Genomic DNA, 23,444 nt, shown 5'->3' with positions numbered 1-23,444 from the left:
AATATAATAAATTCTTCTTAATGCTATTAATGAGATTAAGTGATGACCATCAATCTATGTTAATCATTTGATATTTCCAAGGTTATTAATTTAAAAGTTATTAGAAGTCTGTTAGACTTTATGACTAGAACTCATGATCACATCCCTAGGAGTTGAAGGTAAGAGAAATTTGAAGCCATGCTTAGGTTGCGGACGAAAATCCCCATGTTCTTTCTATGAGAAAATGCAAGCCTGTGGTTCAAAACAGTCATATAAAAATAACTATTTGGGACACATGTTTGTAAGTTGAGGATGGCCTGTATTTTTGGATCACTGTTAGTATTACAGTATTTAATAGATATTTTTACTTAATTTTCAAAAAATACTTCAGTGAGAAAGCACTGAATTCAGTCCATTGTCTTAATACTTCATTGAGAATTAAAATGACAAATCCTTTATTTGAAGATATAACAGAAGTTATCAAAATGAAATTCATTTATAGATTTTATTGATCTAATTTTCCTGGTTTCATATTCCATTTTCAAAGCTTCTTCCTTGATCAAGGTGAGGATGTTTTATTTCTGTAAAATGTGCCTTCCTCGTCTCCACTGAAAGGAAAAGGAATCAGTACTCTGAAGATGTCCCACTGAGGTATTGCTGTTTATGGAAGAACAGCACACAAAACAGTAAATAGCTCTAGCCAGTGATTAAATGCAGAAGCAGAGTTGATGTATCCGATAAATGTAGATGTCATTTATGGTCTCACATACTTCAGTATCATAAACACTCTTCTCATTGTACAAGTGCAAAGATGACAACACAAAATAAACTATAACACATATGTAAGTGATACAAATAAAGAAGCAGGTGCATATGCCAATATGAAGTATAATTCTGTTGAATTTATATGAATCTATCATGGTGTGCTCATATGATTTTTTTTTTCATGTCAGTTTCAATACAAACTTTTTATAGTGATTAAGTGCTTAAAGGAACTATGTGGAGGATATAGGCTAAAGTTTCATATTTGGGGAAAAAAAAACACTAGTCATCAGGAAATTGTAGTATCATTTAAGTATCAAGTCTGATCATTTATCAAGGTCATCAAAATTTGTCTAACATTAATGTTAAGTTGAATGAATATTTGTTATGTGTCTACATAGCTAATACTTGTGGACCTCACCAAATACTGTCCCAGTTTAAATATGTAATGATTGATCTTTTTAAATAAAACGGATACTGGCAATCTTCTATAATACGAAAAGCCGTTAGAACACATCCTTTAAATGGGTGAACTGAATGATATATGTATTATATATAATAAATTTGTTAAAAAACAAACTGGGAGGGGCGCCTGGGTGGCGCAGTCGGTTAAGCGTCCGACTTCAGCCAGGTCACGATCTCGCGGTCCGTGAGTTCGAGCCCCGCGTCCGGCTCTGGGCTGATGGCTCAGAGCCTGGAGCCTGTTTCCGATTCTGTGTCTCCCTCTCTCTCTCTGCCCCTCCCCCGTTCATGCTCTGTCTCTCTCTGTCCCAAAAATAAATAAACGTTGAAAAAAAAATTAAAAAAAAAAAAACTGGGAAAAAATCATATATTTCCAATAACTATTTTTCCAGTTAAATTTTCCTACATAAATTGTGCCTTGAAAATCGTTTATTTTCTTTTTTTGTTGTTGTTACACACTAAATCAGTAGAATCTACCTTTATTGATCATTAGTGTACTAACATAATATGTACATTTTAAAGCATATATATAAATTAAGAATGAGAAAAATAATGGTACTTCCTTAGGGTGTGTGTATACCACAGAGTTCATTAAATGTATACTATGTAATAGTTCGTTGTTCTTAGAGGCTATTGTTCTCTTTAAAATAATGTCTTACAGATTTCAAGTCTGAAGTCATTAGAGAGGGAGACATTTTTCACATCACATGACTAAATGCTTTATCTGTTGTCCTGCTCCAGCCCTCACTTGGGGTGTGGTTACGAATCAATGAAAAAGCTGAATGAATGAATGAATGAATGCGTGAATGAATGGCATGCTGTATCATTTAATCCTCACAGGATTGTTCCCAACTTTAAAAATTTAAAACGAACGCTCAGGAAGGCCAAGGAACTTGGCCTCCATTCCTGAACTACTCAGTGACAGCGAAGTTTTGTGGTTAGGTATAGCTGTGCCATTTCTAGCACACCACTACATGTGACCATACTTCTCTGTAGCTGCGAATTTCTAGTCATTTCAAGACTCGGCAGAGTATCTGGAATCAAGAATGTGTTTGATGGAGGTCTTGGGGATGAATGAGTTCAAATTTTCTCATTAAGAACAAGTTAATGTAAGACATGGACAGAGGCTGGGGCATATGCCATTTAATGTAGTTCAGGACTCTTGAACATTTTCTGAATGTGAAGACTTTTTGAGGGGAGAAGAAAGTCATGGAAGCGGCTAAAGCACTTTTTCCCTTCCCTCCTAATCCCATTTACACCTTCTGATTGTTGATGAATTTTTCCTGAAAAAAGGTATCGGGAGAGAGTAGTGGTTCCGAAGGTTGAACATGGAAAGAAAGTGGGTTCTAAATTTGATGAGTGATTTACTATGAAAGTGTTTGTTTCATACAAATCACTATTTTATATGAAATGGCTTGTGATGTTTTTCATTAGAGTTGATAGAAAAATCCTGCATGTCAAATGATCAGAGTGCTGCCTATGAGCATATCAAATGCAAAGCGAATTTGCAAACTTGTTATAGTAGTTGTACCTTATATAACACTTAAATATCATTTTTTTTAATTTTAAAAAAGTGGTTAAATATTAATGTTATAAAATGTGTTCTCCTTTCAGAGACTCTTAAAAGGTTAATATTTCCTACAAGTAGGGAGATACTAAATATTAGATATTTTATGGATCAGTAAAAATTTTAGGTTGATGGAATATTAAAGCAAACTTGTCCTACTCTTTTGCCTCCTTTATGGCACTGGTTTCTTATGTAGGCACTTTTGGCCTTCACACTTCTTGCTGTCTCTCTGTTACTTCTCTTTTGTTGGCATTGTGTTTATCTGTGTTGTATGAACAAACTGATCCCCCGCCCCCCATTTCTTCCTTTATATTTCCATTTTTCTTTGGATAATTTCTTTTTGCATTTCAAAATTTTTCCACTTCCTTTTCTCCTTACTACTTACAAAAAAAAAAAAAAAAAAACCAACAACAACCCTCTTTTGGTCATGTGTTAAAGACACTCAACTATTGTCTGTTGGGGAAGAAAAAAATCAAAAGAAGGGGTGGAGAAGGGGCGGAGTGGGGCTGGCTAGTTAACTTGGGGAAGAAAAGGGGAAAACACAGCAGAACTGGGTTCTGTCCCTGACCACTGATGAATCATGGCCATTTGTTACGGCTGAAATTGAAGTGCTGTCATGGTGTAGGCATTAAGTTTATGATGAGAGTTCATCTTTGAGAAGTATTGTGTCATTGTTCAAATGGAGAAATTTGACATAGTTTGAGAAATAGGAATGGATTGTATAATCAATCCAATATATAAGAAATCCCAAAATAATATTGAAAACAAGTCTTGAATACAAGGGACTGAAGGTACTAATAGAGACAGATGACTTCGTCTACACAGCACTCCTAACCGTAATGTTAGGAGTTCATGCACATTCTTATTGCAGATAATTACTACTGACCATGTGAATGACATAATTAAAGTTAAAATCATTATTAACGGGAGCTGGATTAGTGAATACTATTAGAATTTACAAAAATAAAAGCTTTCATTTTGAAGTTATCCACCTGATATTTTAGAGTTATGCTTTTGGTTTAAATGTACTAAAATTTAGTCTGCAGGTATCCTACCCCTATAAATTCTGTCCACAATGAATGACATCTTGGCAAAAATAGATGGATCTCTGTGTAACACAAAGATTTGCAGTAACATTTGCAGGTAGTAAATATACTTAGCTTGAAACACAGGGCTCACTTTGCTATTTTACATTGGCCTGTCTTCACCCAAGTTGGACAATTCTACTCTTGTAGCTAGCTGTGGTTATTCTGAGAGAATCGTATTTTTTTTTTTTTAATTTTTTTTTCAACGTTTATTTATTTTTGGGACAGAGAGAGACAGAGCATGAACGGGGGAGGGGCAGAGAGAGAGGGAGACACAGAATCGGAAACAGGCTCCAGGCTCTGAGCCATCAGCCCAGAGCCCGACGCGGGGCTCGAACTCACGGACCGCGAGATCATGACCTGGCTGAAGTCGGACGCTTAACCGACCGCGCCACCCAGGCGCCCCAAGAATCATATTTTTAAAGTGTGGGTCATCTTAGAGTAAAATTTAAGGAATTGTGAATAAGAAAAAACCAATGTGTAGAAATTCCATTTGTAGGCTATGCAAGCTATTTTTAGAATCCTTATTCTTGGTTTTAAAGGTATAAAATATTTAAATATTATTAATTATAAAAAAACAACAGGAAATTATACAGCATACAACAATATCCTTTAGATAATTAGGCATCATAGTATCTTTTTTCCCCAAATTGTAAGAAACCCTTAGAACCCCACCACCTTTTAAGATGAATCTGCTATTACTATATAAACATATTTGTACTATCTTTTCAAATGTTTGCACATACCAAACTTAGAAGTTTGTATATCCCATCTGTGACGGGTGAGTAAAGTAGGTGATATTATTGACATCTATCAATGGAATTAGGATTGTAACTCCAAGTTTACTGATATGTCCAGGTAGTCATGTTTTCTTTGTAAGAATAGCAGGAATATTAATCACATAAATCTAAAATCTGTGCTTATCAAAATAAAATGATTGCTCTCTTGTTTTTCTCACCGTTACTCATTACTCCAGAGGGTGAAGTTCCCGGCCATACCCTTTTGTGGTGCTTCTGTGGACATTTAATAGATTAATTCTGTATTAACTGTATAAGCAGTGAATTTGGTCCAAACACACCTACAATCTTAGAGAAATATGCTAGGTTACAGTGGTGGTTTATTGTATTTAAAGTATATTAAAAACATAGCATCAGAAAAATATCAGTCAACTATCCTCCTTTTTTCTCTCCCATGAGAGCCTACATCCATACAATTAAAATAAAACCCCCAAACTGGAAGGAGTGACACATTTTTTAGTTTGGGTCATTTCAAATGTTACCCTCTATCTCTTACTATGTTTGGTTGTATCTTTGCTGCTCATGAATACTGAGAGATAATTGAATTCTTCCCTCTGTGTAGGCATAAGGAAATGGATTCCACATATTTTGTGCTATACCCTACAGTTTAAAAACAAACACAAAAACAAAACAAGAAGTAACCAACAACTCCAACTCTCTAGGGTGAAAAAAGACCTTACAATGAAATCTAGATTTTCAAGCTTAATAACTTTTGTTTTTGCTTTTGTTTTTAATGAGAAGTCATGCTGTAGGTAACTGATTTCTTCTTCTGAGATGGGCTTGTGTTTAATGGGGAAGGGAGAAGAGCAGGAGGAGAAAAACAGAAAAAGGGATGAATGAAGAAATCTATTAACAGAAATTTAAAAATAGAGTAGCATAAAAGCTATTGCTTGGTTGAAGACCTGATACAATTTTTCTTTTAATGTTTTTTTTTTTTCCCCAAAGAGAGAGAGAGAGAGAGAGAGAGAGACAGACAGACAGACAGACAGAAGGGGGTAGGGGGAGAGAGAGAGGGAGATAGAATCTGAAGTAGGCTCCAGACTCTGAGCAGTCAGTTCAGCACAGAGCACAACGCGGGGCTGGAACCCATGAACCACGAGATCATGGCTTGATCCGAAGTCAGAGGCTTAACCGACTGAGCCCAAACTTTGATGGTAATTAATATAACTGATAATATTTCTACATATTTAAATCAGAAGTTTGTCAATATAGGATTCCGATGGGCAAACAATAAACTTCCAATGAGTATTATTCAATGCTACTTTGTATCCATTTAGCATTATCCATTAGTACTTGTTTAATGTTACTTTGTGTGCATTCTTTCCTTAAAAGTTTAATGCCTTGTCAATAACTATGTTACTTGGGCCCCTCAAAAATGTCCTCTAAATATTTCTCTTGTTTGTAGGAGATATTTGACCATATTTCTTCATCTCAGGTAGTGTCTTTTCCATGGTGCTTTCTGTAATGGCCTCTGTGCTGCTTTAGTTTAAAAATACTGAATGTGAACACTGACGTAAAAACCATTACACATGCCCTTAACTATTCTCCTGGGAATTGATAGTTCTGAGTTGCTTTCTTTTCTTATTCCTATCTCCTGAAAACATTCCCCAAGGACTGAGATAGTTGAAGCTTTCTGTCGATTTGTTTTTAACTCTGGCTTTGTCTGGCACTCGTGTGTGTGCAAAGGGGCATACCGTCTCACATTGCAAGTGTTTCTGATTCTGGCTCTCACACTATCTTTACCTCAGAGACAGGTCCTATTCTGCTATTTGCATGTAAATAAATAAGGCCTGTTGTCACAGTTTTCTTAGTTTCTTAATGTATACCAAAAACTCTAGAAAATTAGTCATTGCCTTTAAATATTTTTTGGCCAAGGAGAATTAGTTTTCTTTTTAGAGTCTCTTTGTGTGTTTGCACATAAGAGAAAATATAAGACATTTTAGTTACATTGTCTTATTTTTAAAGCAAAAATGTTGAAGAAATCAGATTTCATTTATTGAAAAAGAATTATACAAAAACACTTATACATACAAAAATATGCTCACAAAAATTGAATTTTATGCTACCAATATGCATAGTATAAGCTAAAACAAAAAAAGGAGATGGAAAATTTCATGGCTATTAGGTCATATTGTCCTTTGTTCATTTTTAATAAAAATAAAATGTACATAAACATTTACTTGTAGTAACAATTCAGAGTTAGCCAAAAGTTAGAAATAATAAGTTGATCATAAGTAAAAGTCAATGCTTTTCATGAACTAAATATTTTGGATTAAACTTTTTTTCTAGAAATGATTAATATAGACATCAAATCTTCATTAATCTTCCTTATTAGATTATTTCCTCTTAAACGCATAGTAGATATTGATTTCTGACTTCTTGCTTATGGATAGCCCATAAGACAAGTTTCATCATCAATCCTTATGATTTATAAATATTTTACCCAGAATAACAATAGTTTTGGTGAATAAGCAAAATTTTATTAAAATTAGTGGGATATGATCTGGCTTCCATGGAATTTTGCAAAATAACTGAGCTGAAACAATGCACTGTAGGAGGCTATGGCTAATCCAACAGGCACATAATGCTAGGTTGTGAAATTGATCCTCTTAGTTATCATACTTTAGAAATAAAAGCCACATTTTGAATATCCTCATTAGAAAGGTTTAAACCGATAAAGCCTTTAAGAGCAAACCTCACAACAAAGCATTAAGCAATGATTTCGGCTTACAGTTGATAACCAACACCTTCAAGAAAGAATTATAGAAGCAATATGTTTCTTCAACAGCTTCAGATATTAGAGAACACAGTGCTTCGTCAGAGGGATCCGAAGAAATTGAGATCTGTCTCAAAGGCCAAAAGCTAACTGTGAAGGCTGACTTACCTTCTCTAGAAGTTTATTACATTTCTTTTGTTCTTTAAGCTCTTTCTCTTAGCTGTCAATGGGATAGGATGCACTTCCTTCGTAGGAACTCTGAAGTCATCATTGAAATAATTGACAGAATATGATACAGTATTTTTATGTAGGGAGGCTATTATGATACCAACATATCACATAGACAGTAATGGGCATCTAATTCTGCTATTCGTAATCCCCATGCTGCGAAGGAAAACCATCTGAATCATTAAAAATTGAAACAAAAAATGAAGGAGTTGACTATTTGGTTATCTAAATTTGGAGTGGAAGGCTATCTTCAGTTACCTGAAATATCCTTCCCAAGCTCTAGTTCTCAGTCCCATTACATCCCACTGCATTTCTCATTTGCTGGCTCCTGCTGCCACACTCCATGCTTAGGAAAAAACAAACTAAGTTAAGTCACGGTGGGGTGCCTTTTGTGAGGCCACTCAGAATAGGAAGAAAGAAAGAAAGAGCAAGCTAGAGATGTAGAGAATATAAAGAAAACAAACAAGGCACACACAAAAGGAATAAGGAAGAAGAAAACATCACCAGGTCAAGAATCATAAAATCACATACATTTAAAAATTTTTGCTACTAAGTATTATTGGTCTTCTCTGTTTGGGGAGAAGCCGGAAAATCAATTTCGAATTAATAAATTCTCCTTTCACAAGCTCCTCCTGAAACTCAAAAAAGAGCTAATGAAAAATCTTACAACCACCCCATAATTACAGCTTTTACGCATATGCAGGATGGTCATACTTTTTGCATCAGAAATGGCATTCTTTTCACTTCCTGCCAAAAGTGCCCCAGTACAGCACGATAGGGAGTTTAAGAATTTAAGATATTCAAGAAAACCTTTCCACCCCTGGCACACCACTTCCTTCCTGAAGGAGGCCTGTGCCCTGGGGAAAGGCCTAATCCCAGACCCTTCTGCTCTTTCTAGAAAGGCCTGAGCTGGCCCTGCCAATGCTTCTCCCGGGGGTGGAGGTGAAACGGGTCCGCCATTGCTGCTCCCACCCCCTCCCTTCATTCCCCCTCCGCATTCGAGTCCGTTTCGCAAGTTGCCACCTGTTCCCGCTATATCCCCGGTTCGTGTTTTCACACTGAGGAAGTGCACTCAGCCTGCAGCATCCCTCCCTGTCAAGGCAAGGCAGCCCAGTGGCTAAAGCAGGGCGTTTTGAACCTTCTGGAGGTGGTGTCACTAGGATGTTACAAAGCCCTTCTCCCCAGCACTGTTCTTCTGGGAAGGAGAATTCGTCCCTTCACCCCTGTGTCCTACTAAACGGCAGGTCTGGAAAGATTTTACAGCTTCAGGTCTTTCTCTGACAGTCCTCAGCCCGGCCCTGAGGCTCCGTCCTCGTCAGGTGAGCCCTACTTGGACAAGGGGGCCGCTGGCACAACTGTCATTTAAGCCACGCCAGAGGCTCTCGCCTCTGGCACTCCAGGGCAAATAAATAGTGCCACCTGGTAGAGTCGAAACTGGTGCTTTAAAATGCAAATACAAACCCCTCCTACATTTGTTGTCACATCACTTCTCCACGATTCCTAGGCAGGCGGTGGATTCTGCGCCCGGGAGAAGGGCTGGGGGGACGCTGCCTGCTGGTGCAAAAATAACCCCCGAAGACGCGAGCCCGGTACTCAGCAGGAGCTCTGCAGCCTGTGGATGCCCGCTGGGCGGCTGGCTGTCCCCCGGGAGCCCCGCGGGGCTGGGTCCGCTCCCCCGCCTCACGCCGGGCGGCGGGAGCAAGCCGACGCCGACTTTGGGAGTTCCTTTCTGCCTTGTATGGAGGGCTGCTCCGGGCCCGTCTCCGCCCGACTGCTCTGACGCCCAGCCCTCCTGCTGCCCACCCCCAGCCACCTCCCTCTGACTTGCCCGGAGAAGCCAGACGGAGCCTCTCGCTGCCACAAGTCTCTCCGCCTGCCATTCCCCCATTCCTGCATCCACCCCCACCCCCTCCCCAGCGCCGTCACCCCTCCTCCGCCCCCGCCTCCGCCTCCGCCTTCTCCCCAGCAATCAGGAGAATAAATCAGGCAGGAAACCGAGAGCGAGAGAGATAGCGAGAGCGCGCGAGCGCCGGCGGACTCGCCCAGGTCTGTTTCCAAAGTCGCCCTTGATGGCGGCGGAGGCGCGGCAGCCGCGGCGCGGAGCAGCAGACGCGCGCTAGTGGGTCCGCCCGCCGCCGCCCCTTCCCCCGCGCGGGGTTCGCCCCTGCCGCCCCCCGCGCCTGTCCGCGCCCCGGCCCCGGGCGCGCCAGCCCTCCGGACGCCCGCGGTCCGGGCGGACTGTGCTCCTGGTCCTCCGCCCGCGGTTTCCAGCACCGCTCCTTCCCCCGGCCGGGGAGGGAGGCGGGATTGATCTTCGATCGCGAAGATGGCTGCTGGCTGCCTGCTGGCCTTGACTCTGACACTTTTCCAATCTTGGCTGATCGGCCCTTCGTCGGAGGAGCCGTTCCCTTCGGCCGTCACGTAAGTCGCCGGGCCGGGAGTGCGGGCCGAGGGGTGCGGCGGGAGCTGGGCGCGGGGACCTTTCCCGACCAGCGGGGCTTTTCAGCCCGTGGGGGTGGGGAGCGAGCCGGGCTCGGATCTGGAGAGGCCGGGGTGGGAGGTGCGCGCGGCTCGCCGCCGGAATGCGCGCCGAACCGGCGTCTCGGGCGCCTCGGTGGAGCCGGGCTGTCCCAGGAACCGTCCGCCGCCGACGACTCGCGGCGCCTCCGCCCAGCTCTGCAAGGATTCCCTACACTGAAAGAGTTTAGCTGTGCTGGGGCGAAAAAAGTTTCCAGCCAGATACCCGCTGTCATCACACTCAGTCCGGTAACAAGTTGCGTTTGGGTGGGTGTTTTACAAATAGGTAATTTCTGGCTTGCTAGGGCAGCGTGGACTCTTCCCTCACTTGGCCCTGGGGGATGCTCTCCCGCTGCTCTGGTACCCAAACTCGTTTAGGTCCCAAATTACTGGGCGCACTTGACAGTCATTCTCCTCCGAAGAGTGCTCACCCAACGCAGCTGAGAGTGCTGTCCACCTGGGGGTCTCGCAGGTCCTGGGACCACACCATCCAGCCTCCTCATCCTGCATTTGAAGCATCTAAGTGCCGGTAGACAAGCTTCTCCTGTTCTTAAAATGAATAGAATCTATTCTTTGAGGGAGGGATGATCGTCTCCAGAGTCTCCTGCAATTTTCTCTTATTTTTAACATTTCTAAAATAACTTAAAAAATTCGCTGCTGCTCTGGAAATAGAGCGCTTAAAGGTAACTGTATAGTCACACGGCAGGAAAGGAATGAAAAATAATTCTCTTCTCTTGGGTTTGAAAAAAGAAGCAAAGTCAGTAGCTCATAAAAATATATACACGTTTTAAAATGCGCTGAATAGCCTATGGGGCAGGTTGGGAAAGCATTTATTTTGGTTCTTAAAGGTACTTTAAAGCTTCTAAGAGTAGGTGATCTTAAATGGATGAGTCACTTTAATGCATTTTACATAACAAAAACAAAGCCCAAGGTAGCCTTCCCGGTATTTATGCTGTTGGGAATTATTTGCTGTCCTTTGTTGGCTGAGTGCTGAATCCTGGAGTTTTTGGTGGTTGCTAACAGTGAATCTTTACCAGTCGAAACCCTGCAGCTCTTATTTAAGATGCAGCTTAAAGTATTTATTACATGAGGTGCCGGTGCAAGAATCTGAAGGATGCCCATTCTAACCCGGAGAAGGGGAGTGTCTAATATTTTTCGTCACTGATTTACAGTCATGTCCCTTTTTAGATAATCTTCCATAAAAAAGATTGCAGATCCTTTTTGTTATGAAGCGAAAGGGAAAATACCATCTGTAGGTCTTAGTTTAATTGGCAGGAAGTTCCCAGCGGATATTTTGAAATATATAGAGTAAGAATTACTTTAAAGATGCTTCAGAATAATTCACTCTTAGTAGGCAATTACACTTTTAGTGATTTACTTTTTTATTCTTTTTGTAGCTTGGCCTATAAAGCTAGAACTCAAGTGACTCCCTTGCGTTTGTGTCAAATGAAGAAGTGGCTCTTTAAAAAAGGAATCAGTGTGTTCAGTTTACATGCTTTTAACATGTTGTTTTCTTAACTGACAATTTATCAATATTTGTTTCATTCGGAGGGAATACACCATCACCCCATTGGGGAAAACGATGGCTTTTTAAAGTGCAACAAAATACAACCTTCTATTCCTGAACATCCCATTGTAAAATATTAATGAACAAATCCTTATTTTTGAGAAGGGTATCTACAAAAAATGTTTTCCTAAAATTAAAATAATTCAATGTTTACTGTCAGAAATTCACTGGAGACCAGAAAGAAAATAATTGGTGAAAAAAGGAATTAGGAAACCACAATTTCTTTTCTTTTCTTTGAAAGGATTTGAAATTTATTTTTTAACAAAGGAAATTGAAGACATTTTCAAATAATGAAATGTTAATTGTTTCGTGGAATAAGCGCTTAATAAAAGACCTTGTAGAGCTAAGTCAGTCTCCTGTAGGTATAATATTAACACTATTTTTGTAAGGCTTCTGCTTCTTCAGTAATTCATTTGAAAAGTTAAAATACCATCTTCTAAGGACAGGAGAAATGATAGTTGACATTTGTCCTTCATGGTAGATTTCTGAATAAACTTCATGAAATTTAAAAAGGTACAGTATTAATTTCACCAAGGTGTGCCATTTGCTTTTCTTGCAAGAAAACAATTCATACGGAGTGTTTACCATGATAAATCTCAAATGGTTGGGAAAAAATTCAAGTTTATAAAAACTCAGTACAAAGATTAGAGTATCACTAAAGGCAAATTATTACAGTCCTATTTCTAAATTTGTCTAGAAATCATTAATAAATTCTTTTGTTTTTTGACAATTTTACTTTTCCCAGAAAAAGTGGTCTAAATAGTTTTTGAGTAGTTTAAGAGGAGAAACATGCCATCGAGACAGTATAAAATTAATTGTGCACTCAGTGGGTGGGACTTGAGTTAGAATTACTAATACAAACTTTTAATTTTTTTAGCTAGTGTTTACAGTAATATTAAAGGCTTAAGTTTTATTATAATAAAAAAGAAATAGTGTATCATTCTAAATACCTTCTTTATTTTTTATGCCTTAGCATATATTGTCATGCAGCATATTCTTCTTGATTAAAGTACAGTAAATGTGATTAAAGTTATAGTTCTAACACCTAACCCTGAAATAATGAAGTGTTTTTTTTTTTTTAACACTACCAAGAAAGGAATTTTGATGCAATTTTTTTTTGCTGTTAGGTTTTTCTTCTGGAAATGATTGTCTCAGTAAAGTGGGAATCATAAATATGCCATATGGTAGCAACCATCTAATGTATATTGGTTTATATATAAATGGAAAACACATCATTTTTATGTTATAGTACGCACATGTTATATTGGTAGTTTAAGATATAGTTTTCAAAGAGGGAGTTCTTGCTTGTTCTAGAAATAATTTCTTGGCACATAATCGAAAACACTTCTATTTTAAAACTCTGGATAATATGTATTTGGCCAGTATTGTAATGCTAATTTAAATCTGTTGCTCTTTATTTTAGAATCTATTTACAAATCCATATTTAAAGAAAAACACTGTAGTGTAACTACTGTTAATGTTAAACTTTTATCTCAGTCATATCAAAATGCCAATCAGCCAAGAATAATTGGCTGAGAGCCCATTGGTATATGGGGATTTTAATATAAACTAATATAAACTTTTAATATAAACTGTGTAATAGAATAAATATATTAAAATAATACATAATTATATAATATATATAAACTGTGTAATAAAATAAATATATTAAAAAGAATTATAGCTATCTACAGGAAAAAATATATCTCATGAGAGAATAGTACTTTGGGGTTTAAATACTTGAGATGTAAATATTTTTTTCTGTTATTTGACAAATATATATTTAAAGACTATGGAAAATAAATTTTTTATTTGTGTCATAACAGTGGAATGCATATCTTTTTCATGTGTTAGAAGTGACATAATTATTTTCATGTGAGCTTAACAGTTTCTGTTCACGTACTACACGCACAAGGAAATGTGCCCTAAGATGAGATATGAGATAAAATATTAAGTGTAAATTAAAACCTAAAAACATTGAACATTAATAAATCCCTTTCTCAGATCTTTAATTTGTTCTCATAAGTTTAATCGTAAGATAACATTTATTATTCCACAGGTGTACGTTTAAAATATGCAACAATACATATATTTTTCAGGTAAGTAGTAGCATGATGTTAAGTTTCTTAATGTTTATATTTGGGTATATGTGTAGCTATTTGGATTGGCATTTGAATGAGCATTAGGCAGAATGTAATGTATATAGTCTAAAGAATTTTGTTGAAAGGTACATGAATCTAAGGTTATTATGGCTTACAAAAAAGGAGATAAAATGTACCTTTATTATTTTGTATAGCTTTCACTATTTGATTTTAACTTAATAAATGTATATAAAATTAGAATCTATAGCACGTTGTTCATTGTGAAAATAGAAACTTTGCCACTCTTTTTCTTCAAAGAAACCTGACTACACAGATACTTTTCTATTTTTTGTCCAACATTGATAAAAAATAACCTAATGAAATACTCTTCATTTTTGGGTTTACACCTGGTAAGGTTTTGCAAAAATATAAAAAAGACATGCAAATTGTGTATTCAAATTTTCTATATACTTTTAGAAGTATATATAAGAAATAGCAATGCATTTAGGAACTTTTAAAATAACTTAAAATATTGTACCCATAACAAACTATTATTAAATTGATATGTTTTCTGGAGTACAATTATATAGAACACATACACAGAAATTTCTTTTTCATATTTGTTAATAGAGATACAGATTTCCAAGAAAGCAATCTGTTCTTCTCAATTCACATCTTGTTTTCTAGTGTCTGTCTTCAAACGATTTATAACCTTAAAATGGAGACTTAAATGGTTAAAATAAAATATCTTAGGGAAATCACCTGATTTGTTTATTTCCTTCATTATCTTGCAGGCATAGACATAATCAGAGTTCTAAGGTAAATCATACTCAGAAGTTTGAAAAAAAATCAGAATTTGTTTCATTATTTCTAAAAAGTAACATCTGGTTGTTACTGATGTGTCAGCCTTCCATCATTTGTAATAAAAGAGCTGTTTGTTGTCGTATTTCAAAAAAGCATTTAAGCTGCTTATGGTGGGTTAGGAACTCTGTTCTGTTACCTCCAGTCCGCATTTGCGGACTTGGCTTGGAGTGTGCATCAGACGCTGTGTCCCACAGTGTCAGCCACTTTGTCTTTTCATGGACTATGTTTAGTACCACAGATGTTCCCAAGCCTTTCATATGGTTGCTTTCCAGTAAACTTGGAACTGTATGGAGATGGTTGACCATGTAGCTTACCCGTGATTTATTTGTGTGTGTGTGGGGGGGGGCACAAAATCATGAAACTGGTTGTGTCATATTTACAGATTTGAAAAAAAAAAAGGCAATTGACTTTAATGTCAACTGAACTAAAAATGGTGTAGTACTTTGTGAAAACTACGATTTTTACCTTTCCCGTGAGGGTTCAAAATATCAACATAGCATAATCAAGATAATTTGTCTACTTTATATTATAGCATTTTGTTTATTAGGGAATATTTCTGTGTGTGTGCACATATTACATACATACAAATGTGTGTGCGCACACATATGTATTTTTTTAACCTTCGTCAAGTGGTTTGCTGGGGTAGAAAAGCCTCACTAGGGCAATTTTATTAACAAGTTTCTGCCAACACACAACTGCTTTTAGGGACTGAATCTCAGAATATTTTTATAACACTAGCATTTCAAAATAATTTGTCAAGAATCAAATGAGATATTGTATACAAAAACCAGGTTGTAATGCTCAGTTCCTGTAGAGACAAGTTATTAATATAATTGATGACTAACAAATGAAGTATGATTCTCAAGAAGCTGTTGTCGTCTTTTTAACAAAATAACTGTGGGAAAGAAGGTATTGCACTTGAAATGTTGGGCACCTATTAAAAGGCCGTTGCATACTGAGCCATTTTTATTTTTGCCATTTAGATGTGGGATACTTAGAAATGTGTACGAATTAAACCTTTGGTGTGACATGCTTTAGGAACAAAGGATAAGTGTGAACAGTTTTAAAAATGTTATTTGCAAAATATAAACTTTTAGATTTGTGTAATTTGTAGTCATTCAATATTATTGCTCCCTTAAAATTGCCATTTATACAGATTTTAAAGAGATAATAAACAAGGAAGAGGTTGACACTGTGGCCTTAACAAACTGGCACACTTTTACAGTTAATTTCAATAATGCAGAATCAGGTTGTTACATATGAAGCAATATTTAAAGTTCTCTTTGAATATGAATGCGGTATATTTCTGGCTAAATGTTATTTTAACATTTGCTTCTGCTGATTTTTTTTAACCATATGCTTCTGCTGGATTAAAAAAATAGAATACATTTTAAATTCTATATCATAAATGGAAGAACAACTTAAACTAGAAATGATGGCCATGGATAATAATGGTGTTGTCCATTTAAATGCTTCTGATTTGGGGATAATCTTACTGTCAATTTGAAATTCTTTTTTCCTGGGTAATTAAAAATTTATTATAGTTGTCTCCTGGCAAACTGAAAAAAAAAGAAAAAAAAAACTCCTGTATTCTTTTATTCAGATAATTAATTGCTGCTTCTCTGTCTCTTTCATACACCTACACATTTACTGTTAATCATAATTTATTATTATTTGCATATAACACCAGATCAAATGGAGAGTTTTTGGTTTGTTCTCTCCCAAGTTACCCGTGATTAAACCTCAGGGCCTACTTCTGTGAATCTTCTTTGACTATTTCCGAGGACTTTCTCTTACTCTCAAATATTTCTCTCTATTGGAAAATTGTTGAGGGATTCTGATGCACTCATAAATCTGTTATACATGATCAACACTTGTCAAACAGTCTAGACAATTGTTTCCTCTGACATTTGCCCACATACTGTGGGGGATAATTAGGGGAGAGAGGAGAAAGAGCTAATAAAATTGTTCTGTCTAAGGTGCCTACTGTCAGGCTATATAAAGGGATGGTTAGGCATTAATGATGTCTTATTTTGAGGGTTAAGGGAAGAATGGCTCAGTAAAATAAATGGGCTTAGGCACACTTAGAAAATCTGTCTTAGAAAAGCCATCAAAAGGTGTTGTGGTGAAAATGCCATGAGAAATGACGCATGTGTCTGTGAGGCAGACAAAGGAGCTTTCTGATTTACATGGTGCAAATTTACATTAAGGATGCTAAAGGGGGCGATTGGTTATTTTTTAATTTTCATTTTTTTGCCCATTTCCCAAGTGAGTGTGGTTATCCTAGAAATTATGTTGACCACACATAATATTCATTTATAGAGGCCTAAATATTTATACTATGGACACGCACCTTAGATACAAAAGACAATGTAATTGTCTAGATCTCAAAAGATAGAAGCAATTAAACATTATCTTTTTAGGAAACCCATGGGAAAATGGTTAATTGGATAAGAAACATTAAAGATAACACTTTAGTAAAAGCTTACTGATCATCAAAAAAAAAAAAAAAAAGAAATTCTACGAGTCAATTTCTTCAATTCGATTATAAGAAGTGAAATAACTTTGCAGGTAGGTAGGCTTCTAGTTAGTACGTTGAAGACCTCTGACCTCTAAGTACGTAGTGCATGTTATATTTTAAAAATATTTCTAAGTTACTCTCTTTTTTAAACATCTCTTGCTTCAGATATTTTTAACATCAAATGTAATTTAACGGTTAATGTAGTTACTGTTATTAAGTGCCAATTATGTAGTGCACTGAACTATATACTGAGTATCCAAACTGAGGAAGGGAGTCCCCATTGAAGGCATTTACATTTCAATGCCCACTGTAAAGCTGTGGGATCTGTCAGAGCATGAGCAAGGAGAAGCACCTAGCATGTTGAGGAAAAGTTTGCTTTGTATTAGGCATAGGGCTTCTGGGTGGGAAGAGATGTTGGGATGGGGCCATTGGTTTGAGTCCAGGTTATATGATGTTTGCATCAGGGCTCTATTTCTACCTCACCCGAGGTAGGGGATGGGCAGCGTTCACAACACCGTGGAAGTTTATGGGATCCCAGCGCTACATTCACAAACAATGTTGGTCTTCCTGCTGAGATTTGTCCGCATTACAAATAAAAGTAATATGTTTTGAATCACAGTTTGTAGGGCCATCTGGGTGGCTCGATAGGTTGGGCATCCGACTTCCGGCTCAGGTCATGATCTCACCGCTTGTGAGTTCAAGCCCCGTGTTGGGCTCTGTGCTGACAGCTTGGAGCCTGGAGCTTGCTTTGTATTCTGTGCATCCCTCTCTCTGTGTCCCTCCCCTGCTTGCACTCTGTCTCCCTCTCTCTCTTTCAAAAACAAATAAAGATTAAAAGAAACAAATTGAATCCCAGTTTGTAGATGACTATTTCAAGAGGGCCGATAGCTAAAGCAGAGCTGTCGAGAGCCCTTAGTAAACCATTGCAGCATTCCCAGAGTGAGAGATGCCCAGGGTCCACAAAAGATTAGTGGCAAGGGGGCAGCAGAGCAGACATGAAACCTGATCGAGAAGTAAAATTTCAGGTGCTGTGGGATTTGGGGAATCAGGAAGAGCTAAGTCAGAGATCATTCTAAGATCTCTATCAGGTAGATAATGCTACAGTGAACTTTGTAGACTAGAGAACATGGGACGAATGATGGGGGTGAATGAAGGTAATAGTTTCACTGTTGGACATCCGTGTCTCTGTAGACTATTAAGTGATTAGAAATATGTATCTGTAGGGGCTTTGGATAAAATAAGAACAGTTCCAGTAGTTCCAGTAGATATTGCAGACAGAAGCATGGTTTCAGTGCCTTGAGTTGGTAGCAGGTGAGAATATAACATCAAGTGCAGATTATTCTCTCAAGGAATGGCAATGTGACAAAAGAGAGATATAGGCAGTTTAGAAAAGAAAGTTTAAGGGAGTTGGCATTGTTTTCTTTACAGTATTAGGAGTTTTATTAGGTCATTTGGGACTGTACATAGCAGAAACCCATAGGACTATGTTAGATCAAAAGAGGAAATGTTTTTCAATGGTAGTGGCTGGATGATTAATCATGGGAGTTAAGGTCAAGGATGTACCAACAACTGCCAAAAGGGGTGGGGCTGCCGTCAGGATCACCTCTCATTCCAGTCTCTGGTTTTCTTTAAGTCGTCATTGACAGAAAAGAGACAGTTTTTAGAAAAAGGCTCTTGGAGGGTGGGGAAGGTTGTAGACACAACCAAGTAAGTGTTACCAGACAGGAGGGTTGGGTTTATCAGAGGGAGAAGGCTAAATGGCGCAGATGAGAGATGAGAGAGGCCATGATTGATGCATGAGTGTTCTGACAGAGGCAGGTGAGGAAGGGATCAAGAGGAAAAACAATGTCTTACAAAGTAACTTCTGAAATATGAAACAGCCTTGAGAATTAGAGCAGATGGTTGGAATATTGGATAGACACACTTTTAATTTGCTGGAGATGTTTTTAGAGAAGTGTTCCAAATTATAGATTCCATTCTCAAGAAGGAATGACATGATTCAGAAATGTAATACATACACATCAGTAATGTCCAAATTTTGAGATGCACCAACTAGTGTTTTTCTTTATTTGATAGTGACAAAACTCCAGTTCCCCACTAGAGTCCCTTGGGACACAGCAACTTTTGGCTCCCTTTTGTCTTTTTCTTCTACCTTGTTTTGGAGAGATTATGTTGAAAGTCTATGTGGTTTTGCGGTTTTAATATGTGCGTTTGTTTACGGTAGAAAGATGACAGATATCAGTGAAAAGGGAAAAAAAGCAAATAGTTCTTTTGCCAATTTAGCATTATATATTTGTTACTTGGCATATTGGGGTGCGTTTACTGTCAGTGTCTAGTCTTAAGCATGGGGCAGAAATTTGAATGGCGGCAGATCGTTTTTGAGAAAACAAAATAATGAATGTGATAGGATAACAAAGCACTGACAGGATATTCCTGCAAAGCCTGTCCCTGGTCACCCCTTACAGAGGCATGTCATGTCTCCTGAAGGTCTGGAAATCACTGGGGCAGCTGCCATCACAGTGGTTCCCTGAGTTTCCAATATGACTGAATGAATGGAGAGGATCGCAGGTGTCACTGGATCTAAGAATCGGTCTTGATCTCATTGGTCCCAGCTCGGTGTGGAAAAACCACTCTTGTGGTTTGTAACAAGAGATGAGAAGAATCAGATGAGAAGAATGGGCTATTTATTTCCCTTTTGTGACTTTGCCCTTTTTTCTCTCCCATAGGTATTCACACTGTATTTAAGCTAATTTTGATGTCTCTTCCTGCAGAATGCCTGGACACTAATTACTGACAAACATCTTCCAGTCATTGTAATATTGCTTCCTGATCATTGTGAGCTTCTTCCATAGGCCAAACACTGTAAAGTAACACTGCATGTTTTTTAAGCGATCCACCTTTCAAGCCAGTCCCTTAAGATAAGTATTAGTATCTTCCCTGTTTTGCAGATGAGGAAAGTGAAACTTAGAGTATGAAGAATGTTTCTGAATTTTCTTAGGAGCTAAAATTAGATCCCACCTGGCTTGATACAGCGTCTTACACTTACCTGCTGTAGTTTGCTGCCATTTTACGGCAGGAGCTTTGGTATGTTAGCATCCGCCCTGGTCCACTTGTGGATGGCTGCACATTCCAGCAGTGAGGTCCAGTGGAAAGAGGAGCCATTGTAAAGCAGAGTAAAACTAACTCTCAGTTTCAGTTTCTCCATCTGCAGAACAAGGATAATATTAACTTAATCCTGAATCACAGTGTTATATTATGAGGATCAAAGGAGAGGATGCTTGGGGATCTCTGAAGGACTGTTTAATGGGCAGGCTTTATTATTTGTACCACATGTGATTTTTCTGCCTTCAAGAGATCATGAATTGATGACTAAGGTTTAGCGAGCTAGATTATTGTGCTAATACATCACTCGGGCCATTAGAAAAGCCTGAAATGAATGGGAAGAGGAATTGCTTAGCAGGCCTTAGAAATGTCTCTTCTTAAAACTTGTGTAGCCTTTAATCATAAACAGGAGATGAAAGGAGTAGAGGGAATGCAGTGTTCTGTCTCTGGGTCAAGGACACAACCTGTGTCCTAAAAGGGACCGTGAAGACAGCAGAACCATAGAGGATTTGATGTGTTTTATCTTGACATTTCGGCCAGCACCTGTTGTATGAGAAGCGTGCCACAGGAGGTTGAATCTATTTTTAAAAGTCATCCCTTTGCTGATAACCTCTCATTTTCAAACAAAGATGTGAGTTTTCAGCTTCAAGACAGAATATTGGAAAGTTAATAAAGCCGTGTGTCCTTAATGTTTATAGAAATGATTCCAGACATCCCTACAAATTGGGTGAGCACAGAATAGTAAAATCGAGACCAGTTGCATTTTTAGCAACCAACACAGAAGTCAGTCCAAATCTGCCAGGAGCATCCTGGAAAAGGCCAATTTTCATTTGACTCATCCAACTGATGATTAGTTGGACTCATTTAACGCCACCCCTTCCCTTTGCAGTATAAAGGGAGGTCAGCATATCACAAACTCTTATCTTGTGTGGTGAGATATTGAACACCTAAATAAAATTACTCCTGCCCATGTTTAATCGATTCTTGGAGGAAAGGGATGTTTTAGATGAAGCTAGGCGTTAATAACATGACTCATGAGTACAACTTGGTGATACCATTGAAGCAGCGTGCTTTCAAGCACCAGGAACCTGCCTCGTCATGGCAGTCATCTTGACATTTGCCACAGAAAGGAATGTGTAAAATTCTTATGATGTTTGTCACTTTAAAAATACCAAACCCTTCATTGCCTTGACATTATATTAGAATTGACTAAATATGCATCTGCGAAAATGTTAGGGGACAGACAAATGGGCCATGGAAGCCTCGGGAGGATGGGCACAATGGAGGGTGTGCAGATTGCTCTAAATTAAACATGTAGAAGGCTTGGTTGTCTCTCAAAACACCTGATTGTCCTGTTGATATAAATGTAGAAATCAGAATTAATTTTCATGAGGTAAAACTGTATTGTGCATGTGTAGCTCAGGGCCCAGGGGATTGATACATGGTGTTAGGTCTGCTGGTGAATAATTGTTTAAAATTTATATTAATACTCTATGGTAATAAATAAGCTTAGGGGAATGGTAACTCATCACAGAGCAAACCATGTATGGTAATTAGATGAGGTCATTCATCTCCTTAAATGATCAGATGTGACACAATCTGTGTGGTGTCTAAAAGCCAGCTGAGTCCCTGGGTGTAAATGACCATGACAGAGGGGTGCTTTGAGGGTTGCAAGCCTTGGATTTGGTCCTACCCCTTCTGGGTTTTTCTATAAGTGAAGCAGAGTAGCCCCTGGGATTCCGTTTTTATAATATGCAGAGGGATCTAAAACCTGAGACCAACATGCCACTCAAAATCTGTTTTTTTTTTCTTTTTTCCCTGTTTTCTTCTGCATCCCCACCCTAATTTCAGGGAATCATATTTATATGGCATATATAAATATGATGCATATAACATTATATATGATGTTTATTATGTATGTAACTGTAAACATAAGATAATATGTAATATTACATATTATATGCATTCTATGTAAACATAAACATAAGTATGTAACATTAATATATGTGAACATTGTATATAATAGAAACATATAATGACTTATGAAGTGGAAATAATAAAACAGTAGAATACACATAGGGATTCAGATGTGTTACATGCATGTAGAATATATATTTAGAAGACATTATAAAACCTGAAAATGCTTTGTAGTGTCCAGCAGTGCTATCATACATATGAAGGATTGCAAATTTCATTAGGAATAATTGGAACATCAAAATGGATGGGATGGGATGTATACTTGCTGACTATAATTTTAATTTTTTGTTGGCTTTGAGTCCTATGATCACACTTTTTTTCATCTTCCAACTCTCCCATCAAATCACCCCCAATGATTCCATATTGCACGACTGGCCTCCAAAAGTTGCTAGGAAGCATTTGGTAGCCATTCAAGAAAAGCCAGAACCAGACTAGTGTCTTCTGGAAGTTTCTAGAACTCAAGGTAGGCCTTTGGGTATGGTTGAAAGAATCAGTGTTTTGAGTCAGGTAATGTGAAGGTTAAACCCTGCCTCTGATAGAGCCCATGTAACCGTGGGAAGTTAATCTCCCTGAGTTGTAGTTTTGCCCTCTATACAAGAGCAGTCACATTCCATACCTTGTAGGGGAGATTATGAGGCTTAAATGAGAGGCCATCAAGTCCTGGTATGTGTATGTCCCACTGAATTTGTTGAACAAAGGGTGGAGACTATTAGCTTCTCTCATTCTATTTACCATGAAACCAGTAGAAGCTGAGGTCTTTCTCCCAGTTTTAATCCACTCCTGGGGCTGTCTTTGGACTGTATTAGGAATTACTTAATTTTTCTAAATAGTCTCTTACTGTGCGCATGTTAAACAGATTAGAACATTGAGAGAAAGTCTTCTCTGGAACAGGCAATCAAAGGAGAGGACTAAGTAAAAAATGTAACACACCAGACCTTGTTCAGTGTTCTGAGCTTGGGTTTAAGGTTTTTTTTATGCTGTATGTCATGGTTATTGTCTGAAGTTGGGTTTACATCACTGGAAGAGATGCTCAGCTACATCAGCTGCCACTTGGGACCATACCCTCTCGACCAAATTAGAACAGATTCCTACTAAGACACTCAGGTCTCCTGTCTTTTAAATGGATTTGGGTGTTGGATTCATGCTAAGTATCATCAAGTACACATTCTTGTATGCCACTACCAAGTACTCAAAGCTGTAAAAAGTGCTCATCTGGTGT

General features: G+C 38.1%; 1 protein-coding gene across 10 annotated transcripts in view; it reads left to right on the top strand.

Moving 5' to 3' along the window:
- The first annotated feature begins 9,159 nt into the window (after positions 1 to 9,159).
- CACNA2D1 (calcium voltage-gated channel auxiliary subunit alpha2delta 1) overlaps positions 9,160 to 23,444 on the top strand; it is a 496,078-nt gene continuing 481,793 nt past the window's right edge. For 2 of the 10 annotated variants that reach the window (XM_019825392.3, XR_006594168.1), the window contains exon 1: positions 9,160 to 10,017. In XM_019825392.3, coding sequence (XP_019680951.1) covers positions 9,923 to 10,017 — 95 coding nt within the window. In that variant the 5' untranslated portion in view covers positions 9,160 to 9,922. The remainder of the gene's footprint in view (positions 10,018 to 23,444) is intronic. The other 8 variants (XM_045052315.1, XM_011280348.4, XM_011280351.4 and 5 more) reach the window with 5 other exon arrangements.

Source organism: Felis catus, chromosome A2, assembly GCF_018350175.1.
Source record: "Felis catus isolate Fca126 chromosome A2, F.catus_Fca126_mat1.0, whole genome shotgun sequence".
Classification (NCBI taxonomy): domain Eukaryota; kingdom Metazoa; phylum Chordata; class Mammalia; order Carnivora; family Felidae; genus Felis; species Felis catus.
The sequence above is the reverse complement of the archived record's forward strand: the minus strand, read 5'-3'. Positions and strand labels throughout refer to the sequence as shown.